The sequence below is a fragment of the Plodia interpunctella genome, chromosome 12 (genome assembly GCF_027563975.2).
Source record: "Plodia interpunctella isolate USDA-ARS_2022_Savannah chromosome 12, ilPloInte3.2, whole genome shotgun sequence".
NCBI classification, from domain to species: Eukaryota; Metazoa; Arthropoda; class Insecta; order Lepidoptera; family Pyralidae; genus Plodia; species Plodia interpunctella.
The window spans coordinates 8,786,722-8,806,804 of NC_071305.1; the positions used below are offsets into that span (position 1 = coordinate 8,786,722).

Genomic DNA, 20,083 nt, shown 5'->3' on the forward strand with positions numbered 1-20,083 from the left:
CCCAACCTTTGCATTGGTGCACAATATCGTGCATGTTGCAAGGCAATGCAAAGCCAGCTGGCTGCTAGTTTCGTATAAGCTTCATAAAATAGTAGCCATTTTTTAAAAAGTTATTGCTCATAATATTAGAGTACAGAACTATTCGTAATACTCCTTGAGCCACGTGGTCATAACGTGAAATATTAAAAAAGTTGACTGGAGAAGTCAGTAGTTGGGATCTCAACTTGGTGGCTCCGCGGCTTATGTAGTGTTGCAACTACAAAAAATTCAGGGCGAAAATTTATTTCGTAATAAAAGCAGTGATTAGTAGAATTATTAAATGATTTTTTTTTAATCAAGGATTTTATGGCTCCATTTAAATTCTTGTTCATTTCATATTTAGTGATGGTAAATGAGAAGTGCTCTTTCACTGCCACCAGTAAATAACTCAAAACGTGTCGTAAACTAAGCATAAGTATAAATACGTTTGTATAACCTATGACTAAGCGTGAATCTGTTTATCTGTAGGTTTATCCTATCGAGCGACGTATGTACCGGGAGTGGCGCCAGGGCGCCGCGACGTCTTGGCGACGCATGTCTGGATTGTTCAATATCATCTTAGGACATAATATGACTAATATTTGAAACTTGGTGGTTATCCTTGATGAGTATGGATCGTAGCAATTGGAGGTCCATGGTTATTATGAATCCTTCTGTCGCGTGTGGTCCCGCCTTATAATAGGATCGCTCCATATCCCCTTCTAGCGTTATAGCGATACGATGTGTTCCAAAGCTACAAATAATATAGTTTAATATTCCCACGTAATAAGCACTCTCATAATAATATAATTTTCAATTAACTCTTCATCTGAGTTTGGCAAATATGTGTACTCATTGATTGATAAAAACGTGAAATAAATTATGCATCAGTTTATATTCCCATTGATCACACTCAAGCGCCCTCCACTGACACACAATGTAAACAATTCGTTCATTCATTTGTTTGTTAGTAAACAAATTGCTTTTCACGTGTTTTTTCCTTTGTATATTGGTTGGAAATTGGGGAAAACGCGTTGCTTTTTTAGCTAGGTTCCTGGCTTAAATAATATTTTTAATTTGATTAATTGATTAATTTCGTTATAAAAAAAATACCTATGAGTTTTCTGAGATTACATTTACAATATAAGTTCAGCTATTCCGTAGAATGACGCAGAACAGAAAATCTAGACAGAAAAACATTATGGACGATTAAATGAATTTATTTTGTAATACACACACCTTTGCTTACGGACAGTTGGTCCCACACTAGCTAGGGTGCAAGCCATCCCGTGGTAGCCAAAAATCGACTAGAGTCATTTTACATGGCCAATAACTAGATTTAGTACACAATATACATTTTTAGACTAGTGCTTACTGTCTGAATATATATATATATAGATGCTGTCTGCTGTCTCATCAATACCACGGGTTTTAGACTAGGTACTGCATATCTTGTTTGAACTGTGGCAATATGTCATGTGAAATCATTGAAATAAACCTGAATTTAATCCCCAGCAGTAAAACTCTTCATTTGAGAATACTCACAGTCGTTAACTTAACATGCCATTCCTAATTTACGGGAACTGAACGTCTTTAATCCCGACATTATCTCTTTAGACAAATTCCCTTTTATTGAGGTCGTAAGTCCCGTTAATGTCCCACTTTTGCCTTTAATGACGTCACAATGACAGTTTTAACGCAGTTTTAGGACAAATATTTGAAAGGGGATCTTTATGCGTTTAACGTCAGTAAAAAAATATATCCACAGGTTTATTAATGATCTGTGTAATAAGAAACTACTTATTGTTTTTTTTTATTTGAAAAATCAATCGTACTTTAAAAGACAACAGAGTTCAGTATAATACCTACTCCCTTTTTGCGTTGGGAAAAATCACACGGTTTGTGCTTGCCACAATATTATTTTCGGAAATATAGATAATAAAATGTGCTAACAAACCAATGGCAGTTTAATTTAGACAAAAAGACAGACAGAAAGCATGTGAGAAAAAGGTTCATCACCACTTTCCCAAAGAATCCACAATTTTCACTGCTCCGGTTAGGTCAAAACGGAAAGTGATCTATTTCAAATTTAGTATTACATAACACAAGTCTCGAACGTACCTTGGGGCTTAATCTGTGTGCCTTGTCCGTATATATATATTTAATTATTAAGCTCAATATTGTAGGGATGTTTGTAAGGATAGTGCATGTTCATTTGGCGCTTCTCGTCAAGACATGTGCCACCTAAGTTTTCCTGAGTGTTACCTACTGTGGCAAAGGCGAAAAACAAAAGAACAAATGTCGATAGATTAGAGAAAAAATCAGTTTCAATCTTTCTATCACCTAGTTCCAACGGAATGTCTTAAAGGAAAGAAGGAAAGTTAACATATTCAAGTCCGATCTAACCTTAGCTCGGCGACATTATTCGGCTATCGCTATTTCTGACATATTTTCGCGGGAATATAAATTTGGTGAATTGATCTAGAATACTAAAAGCTACATGTCCTACAGCCTGTGTGGTCGGGTCACGTAGCTCTCTCGTAGATAACGATGTACCCCCCCCCCCTCTCTACAATATTTTGCTTCGTAGACTGAATACTAATGCATGTTGATGCGCAAATACTTACTGAATGGGAACTGGCACCAGCGTGTCAACCGTGAACTGTGTGGCCTGCATTTTGTCGCGCCTTTCGATTCTTCATACATTGTGCTAAGAGAAATTTTGTTTGACTATTAATTTTATTATGTAACTATTCATAAAAAATCCTTGAAAATGCACTTTTAAATGATCAAATACTATTATTTAATTTTGGTTCATTCTTTATTATCTGCGAGTATAAACATTATTTGCACATCCATTATAATAAAATATATTCAAATATTGTAATTTTAACCCAGATCCCAATTTCCGATCGAACGAAGACGCAGCTTCATCGAATTTGTTTGATTCGAATTGACAAGACCCAAGATTTTAGATAAAACCGGTTCATGTCAATAAAAATTTACGAAGATTTTTCGAAATTACCTTTTTTTACACATTTTATCTTATTTTATTCCCTCATCAAAGTCCCCCAAAGCTCATTGATGTTGACACGTTGCTGCGCACTAATTATTCACCTGGCACCTGTCTAGAAGGAACGATGGAAGGTGGAGTAAAGCTGTAACTAAGTGATAGAGGTATCACATAGAGATAGAAAACATAGCGTAGGACATCCGACAGCTGGTTGGGTCGACTATGTAAAGGAAATTGCTAACAATAACTGGAGAAGGATGGCCCAGGTCCAAGATGTTTGGCGTAGACGGATGGAAGCCTAGATCCATGGGGTGAGCGGGTCACGGGGGCCTGCAGATAATGATGACGAACTATTCTCCATACCTCATTCTCGAATTATCTTCAGTAGACAAGACACTGCTTTACAATTCTTTTTATTAATATGTACTTTGAAACAAAATTTGATACCAGTCTTAGTTTTGACTAGGTAAAGTTCAAACTGTTACTTTCTCCGAATTCCGTACAATTTTTAATTTTGATGTACATCTATATTATAGATGAAATTAGTTTCGTAATCTATATGGTAGGTGCGCTGAAGAACAAAACACAGGTTATATAACAATCAAAACGTAATGACGTTTTAGGGTGACTTGCACTGTCTAATTTGACATTGACTTTACCGCTGACGTTTAGTCAAAATGGCGCATTTTCTGCGCACGTTAAAGTTTACGGTGCAACTTACCCTTAATGACGTCGAGAATGACATGCGTGCCAATGGTCTAAAAATTAGTACCGAAAACTAAAGAAGAGAATGTAGAAAAGCGAATCCACGCGTTATTGTTGACAAAAAAGCGTTAATACGCGCAGACGAAAGAGAGAGAGAGTGAAAAAGATAAACCTAAATTATCACAGGCATCCCAAAAATAGTACAAAATATTTATTTTCACTTCAATACCTTGACCTGTTTCAAAATAGGCACGTCTTAGCTCCAGTCGAGATTGGCTCCGCTCGGGAAGAAAAAAACCTCGAGTTTTCCCATTTCCTTAGACGGGAAATTGTTTCCGATTTCCACTCAATGTTTGCCAATTCCCGCAGTGCCCGGGGAATATTGAATATCTAAGATTAAATTAATAATGTTGTATAAGAATGTGCCTTTTTGAGTAATTTATCTGAGCGGCCAGGTTATTTAAATGTTATTTATTGGTAATATTAAAGTTTATTTTATGATTACTATATTTACTTTGATTTTTTCTATATTTTACTTTTACTTTGATTTTTTCTAGCTTCATTTCAATAAGTACTGGTCTGAGAGCAACTGCTTCTTCTTCCGCTTCTTCTTAAAGACGGTGAGCTAGCTATATATATATATATATATATATATATATATATTATATGGGACATAATCTAACTGTTTACTAACTCTATAGGAGTTTCCGAACAAGAATCGAGTTAAATTAAACGCAAACACAGCTAGACCTGCATTTGGTGAGGCTCTCTTATTTGTAGGTTAAACATTGGGTTTGTTTTAGGACCTATCCGAGTGACGGAATGCTGCACAACGCGGTGTTTTGTGTTTTTGAGTTAGTACGGCGACAATATACCAGAAATAAAAGTACACCCATCCATACATTTCACTCGCCTCGATTTGTCGCTCAATTAGGACAGCGGTGCAGATCTACAGATATAGGTTCAGAGTAGAACTGATCCGGTGTCATAATTGAGCGGCAAAGTATTAAAATGCAAAAGTGGATTTCAAAAAAATCTTTAATTCCGATACCTTAATCTACCATTAGATCCTAATTAGTGGATCAAAATGAAATAGGGATTTTGTTTCAAAAAAACTTGTGTGTTGCACCGATCGTAATGATCAGTGATGTAGATGAGCACAGTTTATATAACAGGCAATTAAAGCATGAACCATTTTACATACGAGTGGTTTTCGTAGATTTGAACAATTAAGAAAAGATGAGGGAGTATCAGAAGTGGGATGAAATTTCAAAATCCAATTAAAGAAAAAAAAAGTATTTTTTGTGGTTAACGATTCATGCGAAAGCGCGGCTAGACGCAATCAAAACTTAACTCAGTTATGTAAAACACTGAGTTTAAGAATGTCACGCCATATTTCGTCATTTACAAAGCGGCCTAATCCCCAATTAGCTCCACATAAGATCCATTTCTATCGCTCGGCTACCCTCGGAACTTTGTGCACACACCCCTTTAATCTCCGAAGAAGGACTATGTCTCTAGGGTTGCCAATTGACCGAAGATTGTGAGGATTTTTTTTATACAAAATTCTACTTCACACAACAATGAAAAGTAGACTATATGCGAACGACTATACTATACAAGAGATTTGCACGTAGATGACATTGCTACGCTGCATGTGTAGCACGTGGACTCGAGACAGAGAGAATGTTCGTACGTACAGCAATCTTAAATAAATTCTTGGTAATTAAAAAAAAATTATAGAAAGCTTACGCACTGAATTTATAATACTCGTGTACCGTGAGGCACGCGCCCACTAACCAGGCCGAAGGTATCGCTTCTCAACGCCGTGACTGCTCAACTACCTTGCGTGGATATATTCCATGATAATTTGAGACGATTTTTGTGTGCGTGTATAAATTACTGAAATCTACTGAATATCTAAATGACAATTTCAATTAATTTAATTAAGTATTTGATCTTTTAATGTATACCTAACTGACAATTAGATAAATTATGTAGACACTTTATAGAATAAATTATAGTATAAATATTATGTAACTTCAGTTGTAAAACCTATGACAAAAATTTCGTATGCCTTATGGCGGGACATAGAGAAGCTCATTCCAATGTTTTATACCTATTATGTAACCTGTGTTCACGAAATAAACGAATTGAATTGAAATTATTTGTCATATAATAATTAATGTATATTTTTGTCACGCCTTGGGCAACTCTTAGTGCAGTGAGTGACTTTATAAATAAATAATGAAACACCTCACAGGCCATTTCATACTTGTATACCCAATGCCTGGAGACGACATAGAATATAATATACGTTTAGATTTTAAAGTAAATCTTACATCGTAACTGTGACAACCCTCGAGGCTTCTAGCTACAAGTCACTAAACTAATTCATTAGCGACCGATGTGTTACATCTGTCACCCGATTTTCAACTTAAGTCTTCGGTAATAAGGGTGGCTTCATAAAGCCAAATTAGCTTTAGACGCTGACTTAGCAAACTCAAAAATGTCGTTAGGTTTTCGACTTTACCATTTGGTATTAAGGGTGATTGCTTAGCGGTATATAAACTTTTGTTAACAAGCCGAATACCGAGGCTTTCTCCATTGGATTAACTTTGTTAACATGGCCCACCTTTAAAGGTTAGTTGGGTCAAGGAACATAGTAGTTAATTGATTATCTACCAGAACAAAATCTGGGAACAACTATTTTTCAAAAATGAAATTTTTGCCACAAGCTTTTATTATCGTCATAGAGATCGTGTTGGAAAAAAAAAAAAATAATGCCTGTGCAGTGAACCGTCGAGGAGTTCTCGCGTTGGGAGCCCATACCAAGCTTATTATAGTAATGCATTGCCTTGTTAACTGAAGCGACCTGGGTTTCACTTTTGAACTTGTAAGATTTGATTACAGACAGACAAACATCGGGACAGGTACTGAAAGTAGGATTTTATGAACAGTGGGACAGGCGAAACTTATTCGCATCTGTGACGCCCGGGGTTAGCGTATAAACAATCGCCATTTCTATTTGGAAGATTTGGCTATGATTGTACAACCGGCCGGCCGCCTGACGTCAACCCTCTTTGGAAATGCTATTGTTACCTATCAGCCGTTAAGGCCTGTACTATTTTAGGGTACTGTGCGCCCTATTCTAGGGCGGAACCACACGCCCCTTAGTACCTACCTACTATTATGTCTTAATCTAAACTATTTCGTCAAACAAGCTGAATAGCGATCCGAATCGGGAACAAAACAGAATGGACGGAATTTCTCATTGAGAAACGTAATAGTTGACGTTTGAGTTTCCAACTGGCGTTGAGACTCCAGGAATCTTATTACTCTGCTTACGGGATTTCAAGCCCAATTCTCTTTGACGACGATTACATGAATTTTGTTTAAGCAGATTTTTAAAGAATTGTTATATATAACATATTTATTTATTTAAAGTTCATAAATATACATTTGATGATACAATAGGTACAACTGAAAGCTGTGCATTGTCTGCCAGTTTACCTTATGTGATAGACGCAGTGCAAGATAGAAAAATATATACATTTTTTTCTTTGTTGTTGTAGGTATTTTTAGGTGCATTGAACAGTATTCAATGCACCTAAAAATACATTTGATGATACAATAAGTAAAACAGAGCATTGTCTGCAAATGCCACCTTTGGGACACTTAAGTGATAGACGCAGTGCGTCGTGGGTTAAAAAACACTTTTTTTTTGGTGAACCTTAAGTTAGACTTAAGTATTGTGGTGGATTATCATTACAAGCATTGCGTTTGATCCCTATTTGCTTTTGTGGATGTCGTGGGACACAGCCTTGGCTATTGATAGGCAGTAATAGGTAACAATGTGACACCTCGGTGGCGCAGTGGTAAGGTTCTTGCCACTGAACCGAGAGGTCCCGGGTTCGATCCCCGGTCGGGTCATGATGGAAAATGATCTTTTTCTGATTGGCCCGGGTCTTGGATGTTTATCTATATATGTATTTGTTATAAAATATAGTATCGTTGAGTTTGTATCCCATAACACAAGTCTCGAACTTACTTTGGGGCTAGCTCAATCTGTGTGATTTGTCCTAATATATTTATTTATTTATTTTTATGAAAAAATAGTAATATATAACTAGATTGCAATAAACACTATTGTTTGTATTTCCCAACTATTAGTAATGTAAACAAAAGTCTTTACTGTTCCAATGTTAACACTTCGATAAAACTTTATTTACTTTTTCTTTTGCAGCTTGCCCTTTGAAATAGGCCTTATTCTACGGTTTTCCACTTTTGTCTATGGCCATTTTAGGTTAAGTTCCTTTTGTATGGTGAGGTGGTGGATACCTCTTCAAGTATATTCACGTGCTAGAGTAATTTTTCCACCTATTATTATCAAAGGAAGTTAAGATAGCCATTGTATCTCTATGGTGTGTCATGGAGAAAGGCATGTATAATTCATGCATTCAGGTGAGATGACGCCACAAAGAGCCAAACAACAACCATGAATATTACATTCACGTGACACCGACCGAGAAGGGAATGAATAAATTAAAGCCAGCTTCAGTGGCCGTCTCCGATCTGTGGTTGAGAAGATATAGGATTAAAATGTCATAGATAATAAGGGAAATATCGTTTGACCCACCGGTAGAACAAAAAGGAAAATAATATGCATTAAGCCATTCGAATGTCTAAATAATTTGTCCTTAATTCGGCTCATTCAGTGAGTGAATTAAAGATTCAATTTATATGTGAATGTACCTATGTGAGATTTGTTGTATCAGATTCTGGATTGAACATTGGAAATTGTGTATAAGTTTCTAGCTTTCGCCCGCGGCTTCGCTACTCGCTAATTGACAACCAATTGAAAACAGTACGATTTGATAGAAACAAAATGATTACCGTAACAATTCAAACAGTCATCATTTAAAACTTCAAATTTATCGTCGTCCAACGCGTTTTGGATACAAAATAATCCACTTTACAATACTCCTTTTATATTACTACCAAGCAGGCGAACAGGCATACGGCCCAACTGATGGTAAGTGGTCACCACAGCCTATCAACGCCTGAAACACCAGAGGTGTCACAGGCGCGTTGCCTACTTTGTGTCCTAGGATCTTTTGCCACAGTGCCCTGTGATCACACCGCCTCTCTCGCCCTTCAAACCGGAACACAACAATGCAAGCACTGCTGTTCGGCGGCAGATATAGGTGAGGTAACGCAGACGAACTTTCTTCAATCGATTACCATAAAAACTCATCATTACGTCGTCTCTCTCTAACACCTAATTAATAAAATATAATCTATCCTTGTCCCACATAATGACTTCTTCTCACGGCACGACAAACTGTCGCCGTGGCGTCATCATGTCTGCAAACATTTGCAAACATTTGCACCAAATACATAACTTTCTCAACTCTTGAATTATGCCTTATATGAAAGTCAATAAAGTCCATTTTGGCTTACTTTCTAGACGAGAATAGTCTACGGGACTTCGGCCACAGATTACATAACACTTTCAGTAGCTCGATATAGATTTAAATGTAAATAGATAGATACTAGAAATAAATTTAGACGACCAAATCTAAAATCTAGTGATTACTTTTTTTTGCTCTCGTGCACACACTTTTTTCACAAAAACTAAAACATGAAAGTACTTCTACTACTTCACATTTAGGCATCTGTTAACATCTTCAAATAAACGAAAATGCGATTCTGTCTTTTATATATTTATCGGCCATGTTGTTACGTCATTGTAAACATCGAATCTTACCAAGTCATAATATAAATCAACTATATAAAATGAACCCGAGCCAGGAAGGAAATGTACCCTGTCAAGTGTCAACATTGCTTGGCCGTGTTTAACTCTATTCATTCGGAAAACGAACACGAGGTTACCTAGAATATAGCCTACATCTAAATCGTATCGGTAAAAACCATGATCTGATATATATTTCTTCGTCTATTAAATATAAAATATACAAACACATAAACAAAACTATTATAAAAAGCATATTCAATATATCATAGCATGTTTTGCAACAAAAGAAAAACACGTTTACAGTATTTTTTAAACTTTTGCACATTCGTACATAATAATTGTAATATATTAACGAGGCTAAGCACGAACCTATTTTATTAAATATTGCTGAAGTTATAATGAGATTGCTTGCAGGAAGACTGCAGTACTTGCGGTGTGAAGTCTAAAAAATGGCTACGAAACTACGACACTACTACGCACACGGCGTAGCACCGTAGCAAATTCAAATCATTTATTCAGAAATTAGACCTTCACAGGCACTTTTTCTCGTCAATTTTTATATTTTTAGTTATTTCTCACAAGCTACAAACTACTGGCATTTCGGAACGACCACTGCTGAGAAGAAATATATATATATATATATTTATATAGGTTTTACCGTTTACTGTTAAAGGTATAACATTGTGCGAGTTATTTAAGAGAGAGAATTTAATACATTTTGTGTTCTCTTCTCTGTATTTAGAGCTAAGTTGTTGGTTGTAAACCAGTTAAGCACTACCGACATGCTATTACTTATAAAGTTATAGTTTTCACTTTTTCTATCGACTTTAAATAATAAGGATGTATCGTCTAGCATCAGCGTAGGCCATAGCACATAATTTGTTAGAGATAATGGTTTCTTAGATTTTGATATAAGTTAGTAACTGGTTTCAGATTTTAGATTATAACATTTACAAAGGATTATAAGTAATCATAAAATGCACAAAACTCAACGGCCCGCACTAAGCACTAAGCATGCATCGCAAGTGGGTGGAATCTCAGAGCGTTTCGACCACTGCGGTCGCGCTGTCATTACATATTTTCAAATTTCAACAAAGATAACATTGAATATCAGTTAAAATTTGATTGAAAATCAGTTGAAAGTCAGATAGTGACTTTATAATAACTAATCTGTGCTGTGGTAATGTCACTTTAGTCAGTTATCATGATTATGGCAGGTGACCAAACTCTTTGCAATAGCCCATTCTCAGTCCATCCAAATTTCATTCTATAGACCAGTACTTCTATCCATTATTCTGCAATAGTTCAGAATTTTATTTACAATTAGTATCAGAATTTACCTACATTCCTACCTACATTACTTTTTACAAAATATTAAAAATTAGAAAATACAAAGTAATAATAAATAAAATGTGATCAAGGCCATATTATGTGTATATTTGTTACACTATTTCGCTTTACTATCAAGGGAAATTACGTTGACCAAACATCCTGCCACCCCTTCGACGAGGGTGTAGGCTTTTAATATAGTTTTTATTGAGTTACTGCTCCATAGGAGGCTTGCGTTCAGAGAACGCTGTCGGAACTATCCGTGTGTTTTAAAGTTTTATGAATGTCACTACGAATAAATATTTATAATTGTGTCATGTTTTCCATAAGATTATTTCAGATTGTCAATTGGTATACAAACCTATGTGGCATGAGTAGAATTCAAACCTGGGACCTTTAGGTTCACACGCGGGCGACATAACTAACTAGGTACTAGTTACATTACATTACATATACATTAGTATGATTAGTATTTAATAATCGGTACGAAGAATTAGAACCTGGTACATTACGGTATTAGGCGGTCATTTTAATCACTGGACCACCACCACAGTTTATTTAAACAATAATTTTATGTTGTTAACCGTTTATGTAAACCTAAACTTAGTCTTTAGATATTTATTTTTTTACTTTAGATACAAGATCCCTTATTTTCCGCTAAGGTGTGTTTATATGAAGTTTTACTGGAAAAAGTAAATATTCCGTCTCAAAGTACTTGTATTTTTCTTTTATCCACGGGTAAAGCGGTATATGTCCACTGTACCAGACACCCGGATCCGACATCCGATAAAATACCGGACCGAAGACCGCATAAAAAATGGCAATGTGGTAGGCCTTATACACTGCTATTTTTATAAACAGGAAAACACTGTTATTTTTAATACTAGGTACCAAGCAGACAAGGCATGTCCCCCGCCTAATAGGAAGTACCTGATCACCGCAGCGTATATACGCCTGCAATACCAGGGATGTAACACGCGCGTTACGTTACTTACATTGTGGCTTAATTTTTTGTTACAGTACACTGCAATTGTAATCGTCATCATTACCCTGAAATTACACTGTCTCTCTCACCCTTCAAACCAGAATACTACAATGCAAGCGCTGGTTGGTGGCGGAATTAAGGGAAAGTGGTATCAAGACCTACCGCTGTGGCGACATCTATCACGCCACATACGAAACGCCGCTGACGCAAAAAGCCGACTATGTCACGTAGAAAATTCACGACACTACGGACAGATGGCACTACGGTGGACTCAATACAGAATCTAAAACGAGCCTAAACCGCGCGGTTTAGACTGTGCATGCGTTTCGTGCCGTGCGGTCCCCAGGTGCAACACCTATCATGGCGGTAAGATATCCCCTTTGTGGCGGTCGAGCCACAGAGTAGGTACATTTTTATAAAGTCAAGCATAATCACCTCGCTCCCGCTACACCTCTAGTACCTACTTAAGACTAAATTTATGTATATATAGTCCGCTTCTTCGGTTCGATTTTTTCTCGGATGACGGATCCGGTGATACGACACAGTGGACAAACGTCCTAAATACCCAGGACTTTCCTTTCCTATTTTGGGAGGATAAGATGAGGTAAACGTTTTACCTTGGAAAATTTTATCTGAAATTATTTTAATTGTAGCGAACCACTTAAACGGACGCAGGGAGACTTGTCACGTGGGAGATTATTTTTAAATTCTTGTTTGTTTTTTATAAGTCGCTTAGTAGGGAACACAAAATAGAACTCATGTCAGTTTTTATTTAAAAAAATATTTATTATCAAAAAATAGGGAGTATTACTGCGCATTTATCCCGCCAGAATACAGCACTGTATGTTAGGTACACAAAAGTTTTGCTGCTTTTCTATGTCGATTAAAACGTTTATTTTAGAGTACTTTATTAATCCTTTTATTATGTAAGCATTCGTTTGTGAAAATATACATATTTGGGTGCCGAAGTATTGGAAAAAAAAATGGTTGCCTGTAAAGTCGGTTTTACGGGCGAAGATTTTACGTGACAACGTCTTTTTACGCGCGCGGCAGACCGATCATAGTTGAGTGGGAGAGAGACGCAAGGCATTCGGCGGGCCTCTCTCTCGTTCGGTGACTCATCGTAACGTTACCGGGCGTTACACTTTTTCATAAGTGACTCCCAGCCGCAACCTAATTTAAGACGTTGTCACGTCAAAATCGTTTTCCATAAGATAAAAAAATTTCGAAAACTATGGAATACACCTCACGCTGTAAAATTTTCGAGCCAGTATACGGTTGAAAAGAACCTCGGAATACTTCACACGTGAAGACTTATTAAAATATGGACTTCATATAGGTAATATCTTCAGTCAAAAACAATATTATATCAGTTTATGACCACAGTTGACCAAATAATGCAGAACATAACCTAAAATAGTGTTATTTTTAGGATAATCCACTAAATCCTTCTTTTATTCTTTAAACACGCACCACGATTGCGTAGAAGGTATTTTTGGTCGTAAATTTGCAACAATATTGAAAATTGCTTTTGCCTCCATTGGCAATGTTTGTTGACCAAATAATGCAGAACATAACCTGAAATAGTATAATTAGTGCCCTATTGACTTGGGATATGCAAAAACGAATTTACTTATTGATAAGTAATAAATATACGCACTTATACATAAAAGAGTTATAATACTAATATATGTTTTCACTATCGCACACTATCTAAAACGGCTAATCGGTACGGACGGATGCCGGACCGGACCTGACCCGATCAAATCCATCGAATATAGAAATACTAATGTTTAATAATGGTTACCCCCCCCCCATGCGATTTTTACTACTCTATGGTTTAGTCATCTCTATCTCTATACGCAATAATTTGTCTTTGGCCTAAAACAAAAAAAAAATAGAAATGTCTTTGGCCTAATCACATGACCTGTTTTATTTGTCCCCGTGATCAAATTGAGATAAATTCAAAATAATTACGTGCAATGGCCACAAAAGTTGAGACTGATGTTGACACTGACATACATGAGAACTCCCTCGATAACAGGTAAAATGCAATAACTTGTAAATTTGTTAAAACATTATAAATAAGCTTGTGCGAAGGTCGTCGGGATATATTTTTGCATCTTGGCAAGCTCATTATAGTCTTGTTACATGTTTTATTTGTACGAATAGCTTTATGTACCATTCTGCGTTTGTTCCCAGTGCTGACGGAGAATACCTTGGCATGGTAGATGAAGGATCCTTTGGTAAGTAAACAACAACTGTCACAATGGACCCGCATTGTTTATCAACTAGAAATTTGTCCTGAGTCCTGAATTTAATTATAGCTGGTTATTGAATTAACGCTAAATTTAATTACGATTGGATTCCAGGTGCAGAAGAACAGTCCCAATTAACCTCGCAGCCTTTCTTGGATACAAACGAAAACACTTCCACAACCTACAGCTTCAGGGATATATGTATGTACTTGTGTTTAACATTTACTAATACTTTTTTTGACTGTTTTTATCTGTGAAACGAGAATACAAGATTAAAGCAATACATAGGTATACCTATGTATTATGAATAAAAGATATCAATTTCCTAAAACTGGGTGAAATAGACCGATCATCCGTCCTTTGCTTGTGCTGGTGTCCACAACTAGGAAATAATAATTTAATTTTGTTGGTTAAAACCTATTGCCTACTCACTGGTAGCTGGCTACCATATAACATTTATGCATTATCTTGAATATTTGTGATCAAGGCATTAAATCGTGACGATTTGCTAGTTTATTGTCTATGACAAGAATCTCCAGTTCATAACCCTTTCCTATACATACCAAGGACAAAATGTTATGTTCTGAAAATGTAATCAAAAATGCAATATTGTCATTGATCATATTATGCTTTTTTCAGCTGGGTCAGTGACATACAAGATTGTACACATGACTAGTGATGAGCCAAGCAATAATATATCACAATCACCCAATCACGGTAATGATGATATTGTTATACTATTCCCAACCTGTTTCACTAATTCATGCTAGATAAATCTGCCTAAAATTATTTGCTGGAAAATAATTTCAGACAAATAATTTAGCTTTATCTAACACTTGTGAAACACAATTATTAATACTATATGTTTAATGTACTATCTAGTTAGGTAGGTGGCTATCAGGCACTTTATCAGCAAGCGATGAAACAGACCATCTATGTTCCTTTCTTAGTCTTATAATCATTAATAATGTCTATTGAACTTGAGATAAATTTATTGTTCAGTTTGAAAAGCATTGAGTCTGTCATTCAGTCAGTTTTCTAAAAAAATATAAATAATAGACATTTTTCCAGAGACCTAAAGAAAAGTTAACTTTTTTATGATACAGAAATTAGAACAACTCACTAAGTATTATTTATCATAGCAACTAAATACACTTTATATTGAAAGTTATATAGATAATACCTAGAAAAACAAAGAATTATATTACCTACTAGATGTTGCCCGGGGCTTTGCTCCCATGGGAATTTTGAGATAAAATATAGCCTATAGCAAACTTGGATAATGTAGCTTTCTAATGGTGAAAGTATTTTTGAAATCGTTTCGATAGTTTCGGAGATTACCCGCCTCATACATACAAACATACAAAAGCTTACCTCTTTATAATAATAGTATAGATGTCCGCTGCTGGGAGAAAATCAATAAAATGTTGAAAAATATTGTTTCAGTAATACCAGAAACAGAGTACTATGTAATAAGTAATCCTGTGGAAGTGTTTGGAACTAACTCACCTAAAAAGGCAATAAAGAAAGAGCCACTACAAGCAAAAGCTGTAACAGCAAAAAAGGTTTGTAGTTTTAATGTTATGTAGCTTAATAACAATATTTTACAACTCCATTGTTTCTTACAAATCTTCTAGTGTAAAAATCTTACCATGTTTTTTATGATTTTACAGTAAAATAAATTAAAATTGACTTCTTTGAAAATTACTTATGGTATTGAATGCTATGTATTTAACAACATACAGTTAATTCTTCAGATATTTCTGAAAAATCTTCAGAAAAATCTGGCACCAGCAATAGCAATTAAGAGTGTGTTACCATTGCTCAGTCGTGCTCCGTTGCGACGGCCCAGTACATTGCGGCTCCGTTGTGCTCCGTTGTTTTCTATAGGTTTTGACACGCGTTGATCCGTCGACGGATGTCAACATGACGAAGGACGTTGCATCGCAACTGAGCAATAGGAATACGCTCTAACACACTCGAAATAAAGAGTGTAGGTTATAGCACAAGTTTTGTTAATCCAGCGCGATGACAAACGTCGCGCGACACACAACGAAGTGGAGCGACGGCGACGCGACAAGATCAACAGTTGGATCACAAAGCTGGCGGCGCTCGTGCCCAACTCGGGCTTGGCCGATACCGTCAGCAAGGGAGGCATCCTGGCCAAGGCCTGCGACCACATCACTGAGCTAACTGAGAGGCAGAAAAGGTATATACATTGTTTTTTGCACTTTGCAATCTGTTCCATGTATGTCATGAAACAGATTGCAACAGCAGTAATTTTGTTCTGGTGGATGTTTATGAGGCTTGTTGCGCATATCCTTGTTCATGTTTAAAAGTTTGAAATTTTGAAAAATCTTTTGTCACACATCCTACATAACTATTCTAATTTCTTAATTAATATTATAAATGCGAAAGTAAGTTTGTTGCCTTTTCACACTCTATCTACTCAACCAATAGTTTAAAGTATGGAGAAGGACATACCTTTCATCCCAGAAAAAACATATTCCCGTGGGAAATTAACGCGGGCGAAGCGAGTGGGATCGATACGAGAGGCAGAAGTGTGCTAGGACTTTGAGGTGGATTGACCAAAACTTATGAGGCTACATTAATCTAACAAGTGTAGACCATATCTGATCCATCCATCAATAAGGACGGCTAGTGCCCCTTCAGTAAGCTTTAGATTTAACATTATGATCATGAACAATCTATTATTTTTATTAATGTTATTTTTACATTATTCTCGGATATGTTTGAACCAAATTATATTTATTTTCAGATTGGACAAATTGGAAGTCGAGAATGAAAAACTTGTACTAGAAATATTAAGGCTTAACCAAGAATTAGCGGAAGTGCGTAAAGAAAACTCATCAATGAGAAATCAGTTGGCGGACAACTGCATAGTGATGGCCCACAGGCCGAAAGGTCAGAAGTCCTAGCTAAATAAACTTAGTGCAATATCGGTGTAAAAAGATTTCTTTGGGGAAATTTTTATTTCCTCACAATAGGGAATATTATGCAGAGTTTAACGCAGATGGCAACACCAGCGATGTAGACAAAGAGAAATATATCTTTCGTCTCGCTCATACAAGAAAGAGAAATGTGTATTATACACGACTAGACGAGACAGAGTGCTAATATCTTGTCCATGTGTGCCAACGGTGCCTAGAAAATTGCCCACTGTATAATTCTTTGGTTTTCTTTGTCTTTGACCAGCAACTTCCACCTATCGCAGAAGTCAATGCCATTTGTCATGATGTAAGAACTGTCAATGCCAAAACGCGCTGTTTACCCGAAATGCTTGTGCTGCTCTCTAGCGTGAAAACATCGCAGTAATGTTCCCTAAAGGTCCATAGGCTACGGGAAGCCCTAATCATCGTTAGCCGTACGCCTATTTGCCTATTTAGAGATATAAAAAAGGTGCTGAAACTGTAAGCCTGAAACTGTAAGCAGTGTTACCTTATACATGAATTTATGATACAGAACGGCAACCCCATAATGAGCAATGGATAAAATATAACTAAAATTAATGTTTCATAGGAAATATTAATAATACAATAATAATGATGAAAAATAGGTAATAAACTATAAATTGCTTTAAATATTCTATAGTATCATTTAAAATGCTATATTTCAGGTTGATATCAATTTAAATTAACATTAACTAAATCAAATTTCTTTTCACCAAACCTAAAAAAAAAAAAACAAAATGCTTGTTCTTTTTATGTTCGTTTTGTGTATAAGGTTATAGTCTTTAGAATTTATTTCCTCAAATGGGGCCCCCAAATGTAGAACCCTGAGACTTATGTGTTATTATGTTGAAATTGGAGACATAAATGTTATTTACCGCTAAAAGAATTAGCTCTTCCATAATTCATACAAAATTTCATTCACAAAATTTTATGGACTTGGCATATTTGACATCTATGGTGTACCACAGACCCATTAACATCCATTCAAAATGGATGTCAATATGCTCATGGTAATAAATGTACACGGCAACGGATATAAATTGACCATTTATTTCCGTGAGTTTGAATCTTGAATAAAAGTTCTGTCTCCTTAATTGTGATGTGATAAAAAACTAATGAAGTTTTGTAATAATAATAATATAGTAGTAAATAAACGTTTTATCTATGTTGAGACTGGAGCAAACTCAAATGATAATTTCGTCGCTGCAATTTCAGTAACAGTTTTATGAACAGATTAGATAAAGTATCGGCATCAGTTTAACGAGCTGCTAAATGTGTTGCGATAAAATGAATAAAAATAAGTTGATATGACATACTGTTGTTTTCTGGATATAATAATATAGTTCTTCTTTAATTTTTTGCTTTTTTATGATTTGTACATCAACTTCTCTTAGTAGGCTTACTCAATTTGGAAGAGAGAACTATATGAATCTAGAGATAAAGTTAAGAATGTATAAGTTCCTTTGCAATATTTTTTTGTTGATATAAAACATCACAACATTGTTCTAATCAGAATCTATATTATTATCTTTAAATTGGAATTAAGATTCACATTGAAGTTATAGCCTGTCTCAATGGTTCATAGAACGTAATCACTTGCCGTCTTTTTCATAAAAATCTATTAATTAACAAAGCTTATAATACTCATAATTTATCAATTAGCTCTGAAATATGATTCGAAGATTCGAATATATTATGTAATAGTAAATAAAAACACATATTCGTTACAAATAATAATGGAGCCTGTCATCGACGCCATTTGCTTTTCGCGACAACTTGTTATTTCTATCTCTTTCGTAATGTGATTGATGACATTAAATGATGAAAGAGATAGCAATAATTGACAAACAATTTGATAAGTGGAAAATGTAAGTTTGTATGGAACAGAGGCCGTAGTGCGGCTTTGCCATTCGATATCGAGCGTCGAAAGTTTTTAAAGTGAAACGCAGCGAACCAATCACATGCGGTGTGGTGTCATTGCGTCGCAATTGGCGCTGTGATTGGTTAACTGCGTCTCTCTGTGAATCGACTTGATGTGAATAGCAATCGCTCTACGCGTATAGATTACAGAATTCAGCGCAACATTCAATATGGCGTCTTTGACAGTTCTGTTCTAATTGTGATTGGCATAGTAAAAAAATCGACTCGTTTTTACTTGAACTTAAGTTAGCGTTTTTATGGATAAGACGGTTATATTTGTGTCAAATTGTGTACATCCATTAATGTATAGGAGACTATTTTTTGTTGTTTCAAAGAAGTTTTACAATAATTGTAAGTATTGTGTACTAAGTAGGTAGTAGTTAAGAGTTGTTTTGTTATAATTAAAATACACAATCGGTATATTGCATTTACCTTTCGTTTTGTGAATTCAAACTTTGGCCTATATAAAAAGAATGTACTTCCGTTTTTAGTTTTAAAAAAATAATAATGTAGGTCAAAAAGAAAATTTTAGTCGACTTGTTTGAAACTTTTTTATTTTTTTATCTAGCTCAGACTATTCAAAATATAATCAGGTGTTGTTGAGATGTTTAGTTGTCTTTTATTTCAAGTCTAGAATCCTATTTTCGTTTACAATACAATAGTCTTGTACAGAAAATAAATATCAACATACAATATGACGAGCTCGGTAGCGCATTGGTAAAGTGCTTGCCACTGAACCGAGAGGTCCCGGGTTCGATCCCTGGTCGGGTCAAGATGGAAAATGATCTTTTTCCGATTGGCCCGGGTCTTGGATGTTTATCTATATATGTATTTGTTATATAGTGTCGTTGAGTTCTATCCCATAACACAAGTCTCGAACTTACTTTGGAGCTAGCTCAATCTGTGTGATTTGTCCTAATATATTTTGTAAATAAATAAAAATTATTACGGCGTCCTAATATATTTATTTTGTAAATAAATAAAAATTATTACGGCGGTTACTCCCTGCACACTAGCGCCACCTCACATTTTTATTAATTTAATTTTTCTTTGCGAAATGAAAAACCTTAGAGAAAGAGTAGTAGAAAGCATTATACGCCTTAAAATTACCACTAATGTAAATCA

At 35.6% G+C, this 20,083-nt stretch overlaps 2 protein-coding genes across 3 annotated transcripts in view; one reads left to right on the forward strand and one right to left on the reverse strand.

Moving 5' to 3' along the window:
* LOC128674068 (uncharacterized) overlaps positions 1-9,395 on the reverse strand; it is a 106,050-nt gene extending 96,655 nt beyond the window's left edge. Inside the window, exon 1 of the mRNA XM_053752363.2 lies at positions 9,336-9,395. The gene's annotated coding sequence lies outside the window, so the exon portion shown is untranslated. The remainder of the gene's footprint in view (positions 1-9,335) is intronic.
* Positions 9,396-13,693: 4,298 nt separating this feature from the next.
* Usf lies at positions 13,694-19,569 on the forward strand. Of its 2 annotated transcripts, XM_053752509.1 has the most exons (7): positions 13,694-13,852; positions 14,011-14,054; positions 14,181-14,267; positions 14,706-14,783; positions 15,513-15,631; positions 16,091-16,275; positions 16,846-19,569. In XM_053752509.1, the coding sequence occupies exons 1-7, from the start codon at positions 13,791-13,793 to the stop codon at positions 17,003-17,005; spliced, it is 735 nt and encodes a 244-aa protein (XP_053608484.1). In that variant the 5' UTR covers positions 13,694-13,790; the 3' UTR covers positions 17,006-19,569. The 2 variants fall into 2 exon arrangements, with proteins under 2 accessions (XP_053608484.1, XP_053608485.1); XM_053752510.1 differs by lacking the exon at positions 14,706-14,783.
* Positions 19,570-20,083: the final 514 nt, after the last annotated feature.

What these genes read in the sequence shown, in the direction of transcription:
- Usf (XM_053752509.1), top strand. Translation starts at nt 13,791, where the DNA reads ATGGCCACAAAAGTTGAGACTGATGTTGACACTGACATACATGAGAAC. An exon ending in CTACAGCTTCAGGGATATAT is followed by an intron (nt 14,268 to 14,705) that starts GTATGTACTTGT and finishes TGCTTTTTTCAG; the next exon opens with CTGGGTCAGTGACATACAAG. An exon ending in AAGCTGTAACAGCAAAAAAG is followed by an intron (nt 15,632 to 16,090) that starts GTTTGTAGTTTT and finishes TTGTTAATCCAG; the next exon opens with CGCGATGACAAACGTCGCGC.